Source organism: Phalacrocorax carbo, chromosome 7, assembly GCF_963921805.1.
Source record: "Phalacrocorax carbo chromosome 7, bPhaCar2.1, whole genome shotgun sequence".
Classification (NCBI taxonomy): domain Eukaryota; kingdom Metazoa; phylum Chordata; class Aves; order Suliformes; family Phalacrocoracidae; genus Phalacrocorax; species Phalacrocorax carbo.
The window spans coordinates 43,091,585-43,105,902 of NC_087519.1; the positions used below are offsets into that span (position 1 = coordinate 43,091,585).

At 40.2% G+C, this 14,318-nt stretch overlaps 2 protein-coding genes across 5 annotated transcripts in view; one reads left to right on the plus strand and one right to left on the minus strand.

Moving 5' to 3' along the window:
• Positions 1-7,020, minus strand: part of PLS1 (plastin 1) — a 45,543-nt gene extending 38,523 nt beyond the window's left edge. Inside the window, exon 1 of one of the 2 annotated variants that reach the window (XM_064457682.1) lies at positions 6,943-7,020. The gene's annotated coding sequence lies outside the window, so the exon portion shown is untranslated. Of the gene's footprint in view, positions 1-5,058; positions 5,139-6,942 lie in introns of those variants that run through there. The other variant, XM_064457681.1, reaches the window with a different exon arrangement.
• A 588-nt stretch (positions 7,021-7,608) lies between these two features.
• The window catches only part of ATR (ATR serine/threonine kinase), a 42,100-nt gene continuing 35,390 nt past the window's right edge, over positions 7,609-14,318 (plus strand). Inside the window, exons 1-7 of one of the 3 annotated variants that reach the window (XM_064457685.1) lie at positions 7,609-7,729; positions 8,557-8,648; positions 10,006-10,149; positions 10,699-11,312; positions 11,433-11,588; positions 12,597-12,784; positions 14,036-14,230. In XM_064457685.1, the coding sequence (XP_064313755.1) occupies positions 7,671-7,729; positions 8,557-8,648; positions 10,006-10,149; positions 10,699-11,312; positions 11,433-11,588; positions 12,597-12,784; positions 14,036-14,230 (1,448 nt within the window). In that variant the 5' untranslated portion in view covers positions 7,609-7,670. Of the gene's footprint in view, positions 7,730-8,556; positions 8,649-10,005; positions 10,150-10,698; positions 11,589-12,596; positions 12,785-13,535; positions 13,567-14,035; positions 14,231-14,318 lie in introns of those variants that run through there. The other 2 variants (XM_064457684.1, XM_064457686.1) reach the window with 2 other exon arrangements.

Genomic DNA, 14,318 nt, shown 5'->3' on the forward strand with positions numbered 1-14,318 from the left:
TACCAAGGGGCTGATCCTCCTCCCAGTAACCTTCACAAAAACTGAATAACCATCATGTTCTTTACTGTCACTTTACACAGTGACAATTCATGAAAAATAACTTAGATTTCCAACTCTCCAAAATTAATGCTTTTGAGCATTAAATAGGAATCTATATTTAAACCCCTATTTTTAGATTTCTAAATGTGGCACAGATATTTATTGTGCTATTACTATCCATTAGCAAGCCAACAGTATGCTTACCTTCCATACTTCCATTCAGATATGAGGGACAAACTTTCTCACAATTACTGGTCTATCTCCTTCTGATTGAGGAGTCCAGCTGAAAGCAATACAAGTCCAAAGTGACATCTTAATGAAGCACTTCTTAGGTAGCAATGACTCATCCAACATATGCTTATTTGGTTGAGAAGGACTGATATGGATTAATCCTATTGAGTTTAAATGCCTTGATCTTAATTTACTTAGTAAAAAGCAGAACAGAAGCTTAAAGAATAAAGTATACGGCAGAAGAATTTGTTCCATAGATCAACCACCACAAAAGATATCTCAGGAGGGAAAGCACACAGAAATTTGGGAATGCAACAGAAATATGTGGATTTATTACTATACTTATTTCATAATTTCTGCTTCCCCAAGGCAGTCAGTCTATAAGACAGAACTTGATTAAAAAGCCCAGCTTGGCTGACCCAGTAGCTGTCCTTCACCACAACAGGAGGGCTGTCATTTTAGGGTGCAAGCCACCTTATGAAAACAAATATAACACAGAGCGCCAGAGTAGGGATTTGCTCTGGCATGACAAACAACTAGTTTCGTGCTGCCATCAAGCCTCTCTGGGGAGCAGCTTTAATAGGGCGTGATCAAACCACCTTGCCCATGCCATAGAAGTCAACCAGGAGGTTTGAGTTTCAGGCAGAATGGATTGTCTTGAAGATTTTGGGGTGTGTACACATTACTTTTCGATTTTTTTTAAGTCTCTGTCTAAAAAAAAAAATAAAATATTGCATTCCCTCTTAATACCACCTTTATGCAAAAGCTTAACCAGCCTGACACATAAAGCATTACCAAACTGCAAGGGGCAACTGAAATTTTGCCAGTCTTAACTTTTTTAGAAGGGGGGTGGAGGTTGGAGTAATTCCCATATACACAATGGAAGCTTCCACTTTGCAGTGGTGTACCCACATGTACATTTTAATTAATTCTGATAAAATTACATTTTATCACACTATTACATAACGTTCAAAACATTACACAGTTCCCAACACTGTAGCTAACAAAGGATATATGTTTTCCATGTATGTTAAGCAATATGTATCTGGAGACACATAGCAGAATAATGAAATCCCTTTGGAAAGATCAAAGATATATTCATTAGGATATGAAAGAACACAATCTAGTTTCCCTGTGTCGTAAGGGGATAAACCAGTGCAAAGTGAAAGCGTAGGACATGTGGAAACAAAATGAAAGAAAGGGAGACGTGGAGCTAGAAGAGCTTGATAAATCAGTAAGACAAAACCATTCCAAACTATAAAAATTTTGGAAAACAAAAACCTATGAGGGAACACCTGCTTTGAAAAGAAACAGCTAGCTCCTGAAGCTCACTTTGAGACAAATCATTTAAATTATCTTTCAGTTAAATATAATCTTGCTGATAACATATGGCCTAATATTTCAGCTGTACTACATGTCAATGTTTTTAATTAGTCCATTCTACCAACGATTAACAACAAGGTGAAAGGAGAAATACAGTAAGTGAATTAAACTGGTTAATACTGGATCCAGCATTAATATTTTTTTTGCTAGTGCCTATTATTATTAAGGAAACATCTGCAGGAGAGCCCTGCAAGTGTGTTGATAATCCTTTTCCTACCAAAAGAATGCATGTAGAATCACACAATCTGCTTTATGCAGAATTTATTTCTGAGGCTTAGGAATACCAGTCTCACTGATGAGCTATTGTGACATACCACCTTTATTCTCTTTGGACACCTGTATGTAATAGGAGTAATTAAGCACACACCCCGACATAAAAATCTAGAAATTAAACAAGTAATTAACATTTAGAAGTGCCAAAACAAATAAGGTATATAATAAAGCCATGACTGACATTTAGTGTTTCCTGCATGTCACCAGCTGAATCAAAGCTGAAATCACACAGTTAGTAATTTTATCACAAACAAAATACCCTGGAAAATAGAGAAGCCACCCTTGCTGTTTCATTTTGCAGCCCTTTTTAAAATGTATAGCAACAGCGATGCTTAAAAACCCCTTAATAAAGCGGTACTACATGACTATAAGGCAGAATTGGTTCTGTCAGTAACCTGGAACTCCTGATCCACATTGAACTTGACCTGACTAATGCCAGTTGTTTTCATTGTTAATACCCCATCGCATATCACAGCGTGACCACTGGCCAACTGTTTCCTCAGTGAATGCCAAGGATGAAATGAGCTAGTGAGACACCATCTTACAGAGAAGATCTTAAAACCTGTGCTTTCGGTTCAAAAGCATTTGCAGTTGCTTAGTTAGGTATCTTTTCCCAGCACTGCATTTACAATTTATTGTTTCCTTATTGTCTGGCACAGTACAGTGGAGCCTTTCCCAGTAATAAACTTGCTTGCTAGGATCAGCTCCTTTTACTCCCTGGTGCTCCTGTTCTACATTTATTTAATCCGTTTACATAGACCTAGTGATTTTTGGACATTTTATGGCAACAATTACCATGGATGTGAAGTACTTGAACATGAAAATATTTTATTACTGCAATAAGAAGAGTTGCAACTAGATGTTACACCAGACTTCACGTGAAGTGTTAGATTTAAGGGTAAGGGTACTGGTAGAATCTTCTTAGTTTAGGTGTTCCCATATTACATGCTATTAAGGCGATGTCCATTCCATTGACACAATCCTCACAGAGTGAGTTCCAAGTACTGGGAAAATAGTCTGATCAAGAGGTCGAGTATACCTGTCACACCAAGGAACATCCAAAAAATAATGAATTCTGTTCCAACATATATAGGTTTAATTTATTTGACTTCTAAAAAAGAGGATAAAAGGACAAAAACCATGAATTCCCTTTCTCCTTCCTCCATTGCGTTCGTTTCTAAAGTAAGCCATGGAATGAAGAAAGCTGACAGTTAACAGAACTTTTATCAGTATTCCCATGCATAAACTCTATTCTAGTCTTAATCAGTATGGAATACAGAACCAGATGGAAAATTATTTCTCCTCACATTAAATCTCTCTCAGAAAACAAGAATTTTCCACTATAAAAACTGTAGCTAGTACAGTTATTCAGATTTTAATTGAAGAAATATTTTAATAAAAATAACCACCTATGTAATTACAACAGCCACAACTTTAAAATGTAGTTTAGATGACATTTTAAATTGAAACACTGCACAATTTTCTCAACATGAGTAGTACAGAGTTTTGCACTCTATTAAGGGACTTTTAGGCATCACTACTAGTTCTGGATTTTATTTTTATTTTTAAAATCAAATCAGCATCTAAGATTCTGAACATTTTGCCTTAGGGAACTAGATTCCAAGCACCTTACTCTCATTCAAACATTATCACCTCAGTCTTGATGTTATAACACTGATCCTGATAGTAAATATATTTCTAAGCGTTTCCTCCACAGCTACTAGCCTCAAGAATAATCTTTCCTAGAAGTACTAAAAAGCAAAAAACAAGTAACAAAAAGTTATATACAGACAACTATTTTTAATAGTAGCAGTTGTAGATAAGCAAAAAGTAGTCATTGCTGCTATATAAATATATATTCTTTTGGAGCCTGGCATTATTAATCTAACTTGCTATCTCTCCAAATTACTCAAATGTTTAATTTTACATCCTCAATAGTCCTAAGTATGTAAGCAGGTTTATTTATATGAAAAACATGGGTAAATGCTTGCAGGACTAAGACCTAGATAGATTACCTATAAAAGAAGACACAAGAAAAGCAGATTTTCATGTTTTATATTTTCTTTCCTCACTTTTTTACTCTTTTACCTGCAGTGTTTTTGTTCAGTAGTTGAATATACATGTTCTGCTTTTAAGTTGCTGGCTTGCCTGTGGTCCTTACCACCACTTACCACCTGTTTCAATTTTTCACTTTTTTTTTAAATCATCAAATCAATATTCAGGACAAGATACAATTTTAATCTGTGCCCCTTGGCTCCAGCCAAGTTGACCAAGCAACACAGGCATAGATGAAAACAGAGCATGCTGGAATACACATTTTTACTGTATACAGGAACAATGCAAAGTGTTCAAAGGTCAGGTAACTAACAACCAGTTTCATGACTATATATGGAAACTAGTCCTCAAGTAATCATGCAGACTATCAGGTGTTATTATAGCAACCATGCAAGTGATAGACACACCTCGATATTACATGAAACTACTTAGTACAGTTCAGAGGACCTCCAGGTACCATCTTGGCTGCATTTCCTCTGACCAGTGTATCAGCCTGTATGAGGTTAATATTTCACAGTTCACGAAGGCATCAAGGAATACACGTGCATTTAAATGTCTTAGTATAATCACTTGAGTTTACCTGCAAGAAACAGCTGATATTTAACTGCAGTCACACTAATCACATGGAGGAACACCTCACGTATATCCACAGAGTGGATGAACCCCAAGGACAACAGTAATTCTACCTCAGAGGGAATAAAAGTACAATTAACATGCTCTTGAGCTCTGGGACCTGCTGGTCTAAGGCAAAGTCATTCAGTCTCTTAAAATAGGTACACTGACCTGCAGAAGCGTGTGGTAAAGTAGTAATGAAAGCCAAGAAGATAGAGGCCTGGGTGTGGAAGAATCATGCAACTACAAAGTGAGAGGACTGCCCAAGGTGGGAAGTAATGTCAGCTTCGGCAGAAATCTTGGTACTGCCACATACACTGGATTTCATACTTAGCTCTACCTATCTGCATGATTTCTCCCAGAGTTCTGTCTGCAAGCTGCAGGGTCTGCACACCTAAAACTCCTTTAACCATTATGAATTCTGCATTGGAAGAGAAAATACAGGATGGTCTCAAGGCACACTACTTTCATTTGTAGTGAGTCACCCCCTCCAGCTGGATGACGATACACTGCCTCCTCCTCTTCAGGGTCAACAGACATAAAAGTATAAAATAATGGGAAAAGGAAGAAAGAAGGAGATTAATTAAGGGGTTATTGAACTGCTAACCAGGTGCTCAAGAAAAGCAAGGAACAAAGTCAGGTGTTTCAGTTGGTGTTTCTTTGGAGGGTTCGAGGAGTGCTAGGTTTTGTGAGTGCCCATGAAGATGTTTTTATGGGGAGCATCTAAAAGACTTCTTATGCCCTCACAGCACAATGAAGTTGTTTTTATGGACACTCAAAAAGTCACCTAACTTCACTCCCAGTGAAGGACAGGGAGCAGGAGATCTCTCTTTTGTGAACTGCTGTAAGTACTTATTAAAAGAAAAAAAAGCCTGAATTATACGTTTAGTAAATGCTTAAAGAAGCTGCACCACAAATTCATACAGCATGACAAACAGTAGCACTTCTACAATACATGAATACGGTCTCGTTGACTCCAGAGAGTTCCAGGCAAAAGCACTTTTTTTTTCTCCATTAAGCACTTTGTGTGCCCCGCTTATGCTTTGCCAACAACAAAAAAATCACCCTGTGAGTCAGTAAATTTATCATATTTCTTAGGATTGAAAGCTAAAGAATAATATAGCCTGCTCAAACTCTCAGATCCCAACAGATATCTTGTTATCTTTCTTAAGTTTATCAGGGATGACACAGGAATTTTAACTCTACATCATATTAGCAAGTAGTACAATTTACACCTTTCTTAGTGTGACTGTTGTCTCAGGCTTGGAAGTTTATACTCAGAATGTTGTTTTCACAATAAGAAGATATTTTTAAATTGAAATTGTGTAGAAAGTTTTGTGTTCAAAATAACACTGATAACAAAAACCCAGACATACTCGGTCTTCCTGGACCAAGTTCTACTTAACAAAACACGTAAAGCTACATGGTTTCTGCCTTCTCTCTAGGAATGACTCTTGAAAGACTCATATGTTGTATAATTATACAATATTTTGTCTTAGTTTTCTAACAGCTGACTTTATATAAGTCAGTTATGGTCTGTAAATTTCTCGAAGTACTCCAGGTCCTTCCCATGTTAGCAACCTTTGAAAAGTCAACAGAATTTCCAATGAAAAAAAAAACCAAACTATGAATTAAAACTTAGTAATAAGCTTCCTGAAAGCATCCATCTGAAATTAATCAGTAACTGAAATACACATGCACCCACTTTGTGGACTGTTTTACATGCAAGAGACATAACCCTAGCACGGTGGAAACAGGCAACAGAATTAGAAGCTTCCAGGAGGATTTTACTTCAGCCCAGGAACGACGAAAAGACAAAGTTCATAAGCAAATGCAGGAGCTGTATCTCCTAATGAGAACAGCAAAGCTCAGACTTCACCATCCCCTCACGTACTCTCCCTGTCTACACATAACCCCCCTTATTTTATCCTTTCATCCTCCGAAGCGCTGCAGGCCTGCTGCACAACCGGGCCCGGGCCCCAGGGCCGGACCTGACCTCCGCGGCGCGCGCCGGCCCGCGGCGCGGGGCAGCGCCTAACTCCCCGCACGCGGCGTGACGCTTAAGCAGCCTTTTGGGTTTTCTCTCAAAACCCTTCGTACCGTATGCATTTAACGGCGCTCACTCCCTCCGAGGAACATAAACTAAATGTAAAAAGAAAAAAAAAAGATAACACCACTACTTTAGATTCCGTTTAAGTGCGCTCCTCACCGCTACCTCCAGGGAGGGGCGCCCACCCCGCACCTGCCAGGACACGCCCTCCCGCGAGCCGGACTCGCCCCTCTCTCCCGCCGGTCACGGCAAAGGGGTGACACCGACAACTAGCCACCGTCGGTCCGCCGGCTCCCTACCTGCCCTCCCGCCGCCGGCTGCCGCTGTCTCCCGCAGTGCCAGGGCTCGCCGGCGCCCGGCGCCACCTGCTGCCGGTGAGGCGGGGCGGGCGGACGGGCAGCGCCGGCGGCCAATGGCAGGGCGGCCGGCAGCGGAGGAGGGCCGAGGTGGGCGTGGCTCGGGGCCGGTGTCTGCGGCGGGGGGGGGCTCCTCTCACACCTGAGGCTGCCCCCTGCTCTCCTCTGCCCTGCGGGGAGCGCTCCAGCGGGGGTTTCTCGGGCAGCAGTGAAGTTTCCTTCCTGCCGCCCCTCAGACTGGGACTGTCTTCCTTATTCCCTGCCCCCCCACCCCCCCGCTTTAAGCCACCTTTAGAAGCATGGCTCTTCCCCGCCCCCCCACCGCTGACGGTCCCTTGGCGCCGCAGCTGTGGCCAGGCTGCCCCGGGCGGTCCCGGTAGCCCCTCAGTGCCCATGCCGAGAAACGGCCGCGGCTCTCTTGTGCCTTGTGTGTGCGCTGCACAGCGGAGGAGAGCCCTGCTGGGGCGGGGAGCTCCCCGCGGAGACCCTTAGAAACCGGGCACGGAGCCGCCGTGACCGCGCTCTCGCCTGGTGACGAAGCGGTTAAACCTGAGAAGCGCGACGCGGGGGCGCGCGGTCGCCCGTCTGACGAGGGAGGAGTTTTGGGTCCTGCCGGACGCCGTCACGCGTTCCCGCCTTAGCAGCGCGCGGCCCGTTTCAAAGCGGGAGCCATGGCCGAGCAGGGCCTGGAGATGGCCTCTATGATCCCGGCGCTGCGGGAGCTGGCCAGGTAGGACCGGACTGGCCCCCGCCCCCGCTTTGTAAGGGGTGGGGGGGAGGTGCGGCCGGCCGCGGCATCGGTGTGTGGCGTGGGGAGGCGGAAAAGCAGGTTCCTTCCCCACCGCTGTGTGAGGTCTGGGGCTGGGCCCGCGCCCTCCCTTCATCCCGGTCGCCTCCTCCTCCCGCCACCCACCCGGGTTGCTCCCTCTGTCCCGGGCTGTGAGGGAGTCGTGTTGGCCCGCGTAGCACCCTGCATCCTGGGGATGTCCGCCGGATTTGCAGCGTGGTTTCACTGGGAACTGAAAGACTTTGAAAATGTTTGGCTCTAAAGGTCTGACTGCAGCTTTGTTTTGTGGTAGGCAGCTAGTTGACTTGGAGGTACAATTGTATGTTGAAGATTTGACATGACAAGAGGTAGTTGCCGTCTTGGTCACCTGAGCAGTTGCTATTGACACCTCCTACCCTGGGTATTGGTGGCTAATCAGTTGAATAATTTTGGTTAACTACAAAAGTGAAAAGAGTTCTTAATTTTCTTTTTCCTTCCCCAGAGCTGATTTATTGCTTGGTAGTAACGTGGATAAATCTCTTAATCTGTCAGATGTCCATTTAATACATATCTAACATAATTGAGTAACCAAATTAAATAATCTTTAGCACATTATAAAACTTTTTACTTCTGAAGAATGAGGAGAAAGGAACAGGCAATATGCTGGTCACTAAAACAGGAAATCAATTTGTATTTCTTTTTGAAGACATCTAGAACAATAACAACAAAATCAGTGTTCAACATTGTGTTCTATAATGGATAACGTCAAAATAATGCACTTTTAATTTTAGTGCTAGTCCAGAAGAATACAATACAGTTGTGCAGAAACCAAGACAAATACTCTGCCAGTTCATTGACAGAATCCTTACAGATGTAGATGTTGGTAAGTATTACATCCCTGTCTCTTAAAATTATCATTGGCTTTATGCTTTAAGTAACTCTTGACAAAACAACTCTCATTTCAACAAACGTTCAGCGGCTGAATGCAATACCATTTATTACTTTTTTTAAAATAACTTCCATGTTGAAGTATTTGCTATTATCATGTGAGGTAACTTAAGTCAGAAAAAAAAGGGGGGGGAAATGTAATGCTGGGTTGTATGAATATAAATGCTCACAACATTGAAAATTGGGAGTATCATGTAACATGATTGTTCATTGAGTAATATAGCTTGGAAGTCTTGATACTCAGGGTCTTTCAGAATTGAAATACTTTGATGTAAACAGCTTTATTTTAATTTTAAAATTCTAACAAAGCCTTATTTTAGTACTCCTTATGTTAAGGTTCCAATTATTACATACTATAACGACATTTTGGTAATTATGAAAGACATAATACAAAATTACTATTTTTGTTATCTGTACATTTGCATCAAGGAGCATCACAGTAAGGGTAACTTACCATTTCCAAGGTATAATTTCATGTAGCTGTCTCAGTAAGAGTAATATTTTGTCTAGTGAATTGATCAATTTAAGCATCATACCGGTGTTACTCTTCAGATGACGTTTGTTAATTCTCTTATAGTCCTGAAAGGGAAGGCTATAAAAATAGAAACAAAAAGGCAATCTAGTTTAGATACTGCTTTTGAATACATAAGTGTTGTATTTTATCATTACCATATAACTTTTCTGGTTAATTGCTATCTGAATCTGAGATGGTTTCCTCCTTATCATAACTAACCATGTGGAATTTGGATAAATCTGATGCGATTCAGATACCTTTTTCAATGGAGCTATATAGCAGCATTAGTTATGTTTAGTATTTTGCTAAACTTTCTGATGCAGTAAGCTGAACTCAGCATTTAAAAACTTCTGTTTCTTGGATATTTCAGACAATTCTTAGAGGGTTGGTTTTTTTTTCTACCAAGGTCATAAACCTAGGGAAAATCCTGTGATTAAAAAATGAAATGTTAACTATTTGCTATTCTTCACTCATCAAACAGTTGGATATAATACTAACTAAAGGTTAATGCATGTAATATTAATGAATAACGTTTAAGGTGAGCAATTTATATTTTTCTTCATATAGTTTGGTGTCATAACGGGTTTGCAATATGCACAAAATCGTTATCATAGATTAATAAAGCACACTCCCAATTGATAATTATACAGGTTTAATACCATAACACAGTATTTTGTATAATAAATTTCCTCTTTCCTTTTAGGTGTCAACAAAATTTGTGAAGTTGATTTTTTTTTTAAAAAAGCTAATTCAGAAATGTCTTTTTTTTTTTTTAAAGTTGCTTTGGAACTGATTAAGAAATCAGATTCACAGCCAAGTTCTGTAATGTTGCTTGATTTTATTCAACATATAATGAAATCTTCCCCTCTTATGTTTGTAAATGTGGATGGAAATCAGGAGGAAACTGAATGCAGCTGCATTGGTGAGTTTGTTGAAAATGTTTATGTTGAAGCTTGATATTTTCAGGATTTAAGTTTTCTGATAATGGGATCATAAAAAAAAGAAAAAACTGGGGGAAAGGCAGATTTTTAAGTTTGATATTTTATATTTATAAGTAAGGGAATATTGTGACAGACTTTTAATATTGTGAATTGATTTGCACTTGTGATAATGGAAATTTATCAGGACAGAGTTTGACTGTATTCGTTACTGTTGCTTAGTGATATTACCCAGTTCATGTTGGTGATATATCCTATATCCATTGTCGGAGGGTTTTTTTTCAGAGGAAAATGTCTGGAACTACCCAGTGTAAAATGTCGGTCTCCCCCACCTCCCCTTTTCCTCTTTTCAATAAGATCTGCTGCAGAAATGTCCCAGTGAAGGTCGTCTGTTTACTAAGCCTACATGCATTCATCTCAAGGAGTTTTGTTTTACTGATGAGCAACCTGCCCTCAAGGACGTGCTTGTAATAGGAGGTTTTGGGTTTTATCGTAATAATTTTCTGATTCCTCTTTCTTTTCTATTTTCCTAGAATTCAGTAACTGGATCATAACAAGGCTTCTCCGAATTGCTGCGACTCCAAACTGCAACACATTGCACAAGAACATCTGTGACGTCATTTGCTCTTTACTTTTTCTGTTTAAAATGAAGAGTTGTTCCATTTTTGAAGTACTAACAAAAGACATGCTTCAGCTTTTCCAAGACTTAATCTTCCTGCATGAAAGAGATGCACAAAAACATCTCCGGGGAGATGTACTGGTCTGGCCTGTGACTATAAAGAGATTTTCAAGTAATACAAATGACAATGTGGGATATTTAAGATTGGCACCATTACAGCTGATGGGTATGCCCAATGTAGAATGTTTGGAGGGTACATTAATGTCTATTCTGACAGCTATTGCTGCAGATGTGTTTTTTGTAAGACAAGATATTATTCTCTGGGGGATAGGCTGCTCCCTGTTGGAGCACGGCAGTCCAAAAGTTAAAGCTTTGACAGTGAAGTTTTTAGTAAAATTAATTCGCTTAGGAGGACCTCCAGAACAGCTGGCCAGTGTCTTCTTTACAGTTTTCTTTGGAATTCTACAGTCAGCTCTCAAAATGGATGCTGAAGAATCAGAATTTTGGGGAGAACCATTCTTACTGTTGGTGAGGACGTTGTTGCCTTTTGAAGCAGATTCTTACAAAAATATTGAACCTGTCTATTTGAGTATGCTACTAGAGAAGCTCTGTGCATTGTTTGAAGGTGATGTGTTTATGTGTCTTCAGTCTAAAAAGCTGAAAGCTGCTTTTTGCCATATACTGCAATATTTTCTGGAGTTTGTTCCAACTGGCTATGAATCTGCCTTACAAGTAAGAAAAGCCCGTGTCAGTACCATATGTGGAATTCTTGTGAATGTGCTTGGAACTCAGGAAGAACAAGAGGTAGGTTAATTTTAAAAACTGTATTATTTATATGAATAGATACCTACATGTGTGCGTAGAGGAAAATCTAGGAAATATTATTTTTAGTTGCATAATTGGATTGATACTCCTGGTTTCTCAGTTGTTTCACATATTTGTACAGGTCAGAGTTCTTCAATTAGTTGGATGTAGCCGGACCTTCTGTTCTTCAGATGTATTTAACTATTGACAAGCTATGCAGGCACAGGGGTTTGTCTGTAACCATAGTATAAAATGGGGGTAAGGCACAGAGTGCGCTCATATAAGGGCAGTTTTACAAGTAATTTCCCTTCATCTGAGCTGCTCTTACTTTCTAGCCGTATGCTTTTAGTCATATTTGTTGGTAACATGCAGACAGAAAGGTTTGAATAAAAATAGAATCACAGAATAGTTTGGGTTGGAAGGGACCTTTAGAGGTCATCTAGTCCAACCCCCCCTGAGGTGACCAGGGGCATCAACTAGATCAGGTTGCTCAGAGCCCCGTCCAACGTGACCTGGAATATTTCCAGGGATGGGGCATCTACCACCTCTCTGGGCAACCTGTGCCAGTGTGCCACACCCTCATTGTAAAAAATTTCTTCCTTATGTCGAATCTAGATCTACCCTCTTTCAGTTTAAAACCATAATGAGGGGTTAATAATGAGGTGTTGATATGCTGAGTGTTCCTTCTACCCCATACACCCACACACATATCATATCTGTTGTCTCTTAAACTTAGAGTGTCTGTCTTGATGGCTTTGGTAGCAAGGTGGTATAGCGAGAACTGGGAAACAGCTGTACATGCTGCATCCTCTTTAGTAGGAACACGGGAAACTTCATTTCTTATGAGAATTTTCATCTTGTAATTAAGGTTTTTGAACGGAAAGGTTTTTAAGAACTTTGTTACCATAATATTTTGGAATTTTGTGTTTTAAGTCAGAAATGATATCATGTCTTTGAGAAGTAAGGCATAGCATACATCATGGTACCTCTGTTGTTTGTCCATCCCAGTATCTGGTGAGTCCACTTTATACAGTGTTAAAAACACAAACGGAAGAAATCTTTCAGGAGCTTCATCAGAAACAGCTAGATACTTCTGATACTGATGGGTGGAGCAGCAGCAGTGATGAAGTTCCAGAGAAAAGACGACGACTAAGCCTACCAACAAAGCATCCAAAGAGATCACCTACATCAGTAATGTATGACGCTTATTCAATAACTACTATTATAGTGATTTGGCTAGTGAATAACAAATGACAGCTTCTTGGAGGCAGTTTCTTCATAACAGCCACATTGAAAGATCTTCTGGGAAAAGATATAAGTGATATTTTGAAGGATCAGAATCTGCAGATGATTTTAAAGACAAACTTTAACTAAAGAGACTATATTTTTAATATGTTCAATGCTAATTATTTTCGTTTTTACACACTGAAAACAGAAAAGCTGAAAGAATACATACAGAATGACAGAATTATGTATGTGGCTATACTGTTGTACTGGACGTGCTTAAAGCGGGTCTAGTTAAGTCAGGTTGTTCTCAGATGAACAAAGCCAGTTCTCTCAGCCTCTGTTTCTGCTGTGCTTCAGCTCCCTGATCATCTTGGACTTGCTCCAGCATGTTGATCTGTCTTGTATTTGGGCACTCAAAACTGTACTCCAGGTGTGGACTTGTGATCAGCCTTCACTCCTGATAATACGGCACAGTATGTAGTTGACCTTCTTCGTAACAAGGTCACACTGCTCTTATATTCAGCTTTCCACACGTCTACTGGGTCATTTTCTCTGAAGCTGCTTGCTAGCCAGTCAGCCCTCAGCCTGTTCTGTTGCATGAGTTCTTTTGTGCCAGTTACAGGACTTTTCATATGTCTCTGATCTTCATGAGGTTCTTGTCAACCTAGTTTTCCAGCCAGTTGAGATCCTTCAAATAAGCAGCCCTCCTTCTATCCACAGAGCTACCTGTCTCATTGAGGAAAGGAATCAGGTTAGTCTGGCATGATTTGCCCTTGGTAAATATGTGCTGGGTGTTCCCAGTCACCTTCTTGTCCCATATGTGGCTAGAAATGAGTTTAAGGAAGACTTTTTCCATAACCTTCCCAGGGACTGAGGTTAGGCTGGCAGGCCTGTAGTTCCTTGAATTGTCTTTTTTGCCTTTATTGAAGATGGGTGTAATGTTTGCCTTTTTATAGATGTGAGGAACCACCTGATCACCACGACTGTCTAAAGATTCTAGAATTATACCTTTGTAGCCTTTCAGATAAGTCTGATTTGCATCATACTTAACTTCAGAGTCAATGTCTTGTTCTCCCAAAAAGCACATTTAAGCTAAAGCTTAATTTGGTATTTTCCTAGTCCTGTATCCAACATGGATTAGCTCTGTTTTAGCTATGATGATTTATCTTTTCTGAAAAAAAGGTATGTTTTAGAAAATAATTAATATGGTCAAATTACAGACTTAGTCCCGTGGACATGAAATTGAAGAGCGTTCTATGGAATGCCATCGCAAAGAAAGCTGCATCTTTAATGTTTACCCTTGAGAAAGAAATTCTGACAGCTGATATTCTTCAGACTGTAGAAGGGATGGCTGTAATTCTGCGACTAGCTGCTTTGTGCATAGTTCATTGTTCTCCCCCAACAAATTCTACCAGGTAAAGGTACCAAGGTGGAACTGTGAGACAAATAGTTTCTTGTAATTGTTATTATGATTTGTGTGGATTACTTTAACACTTGTCCATG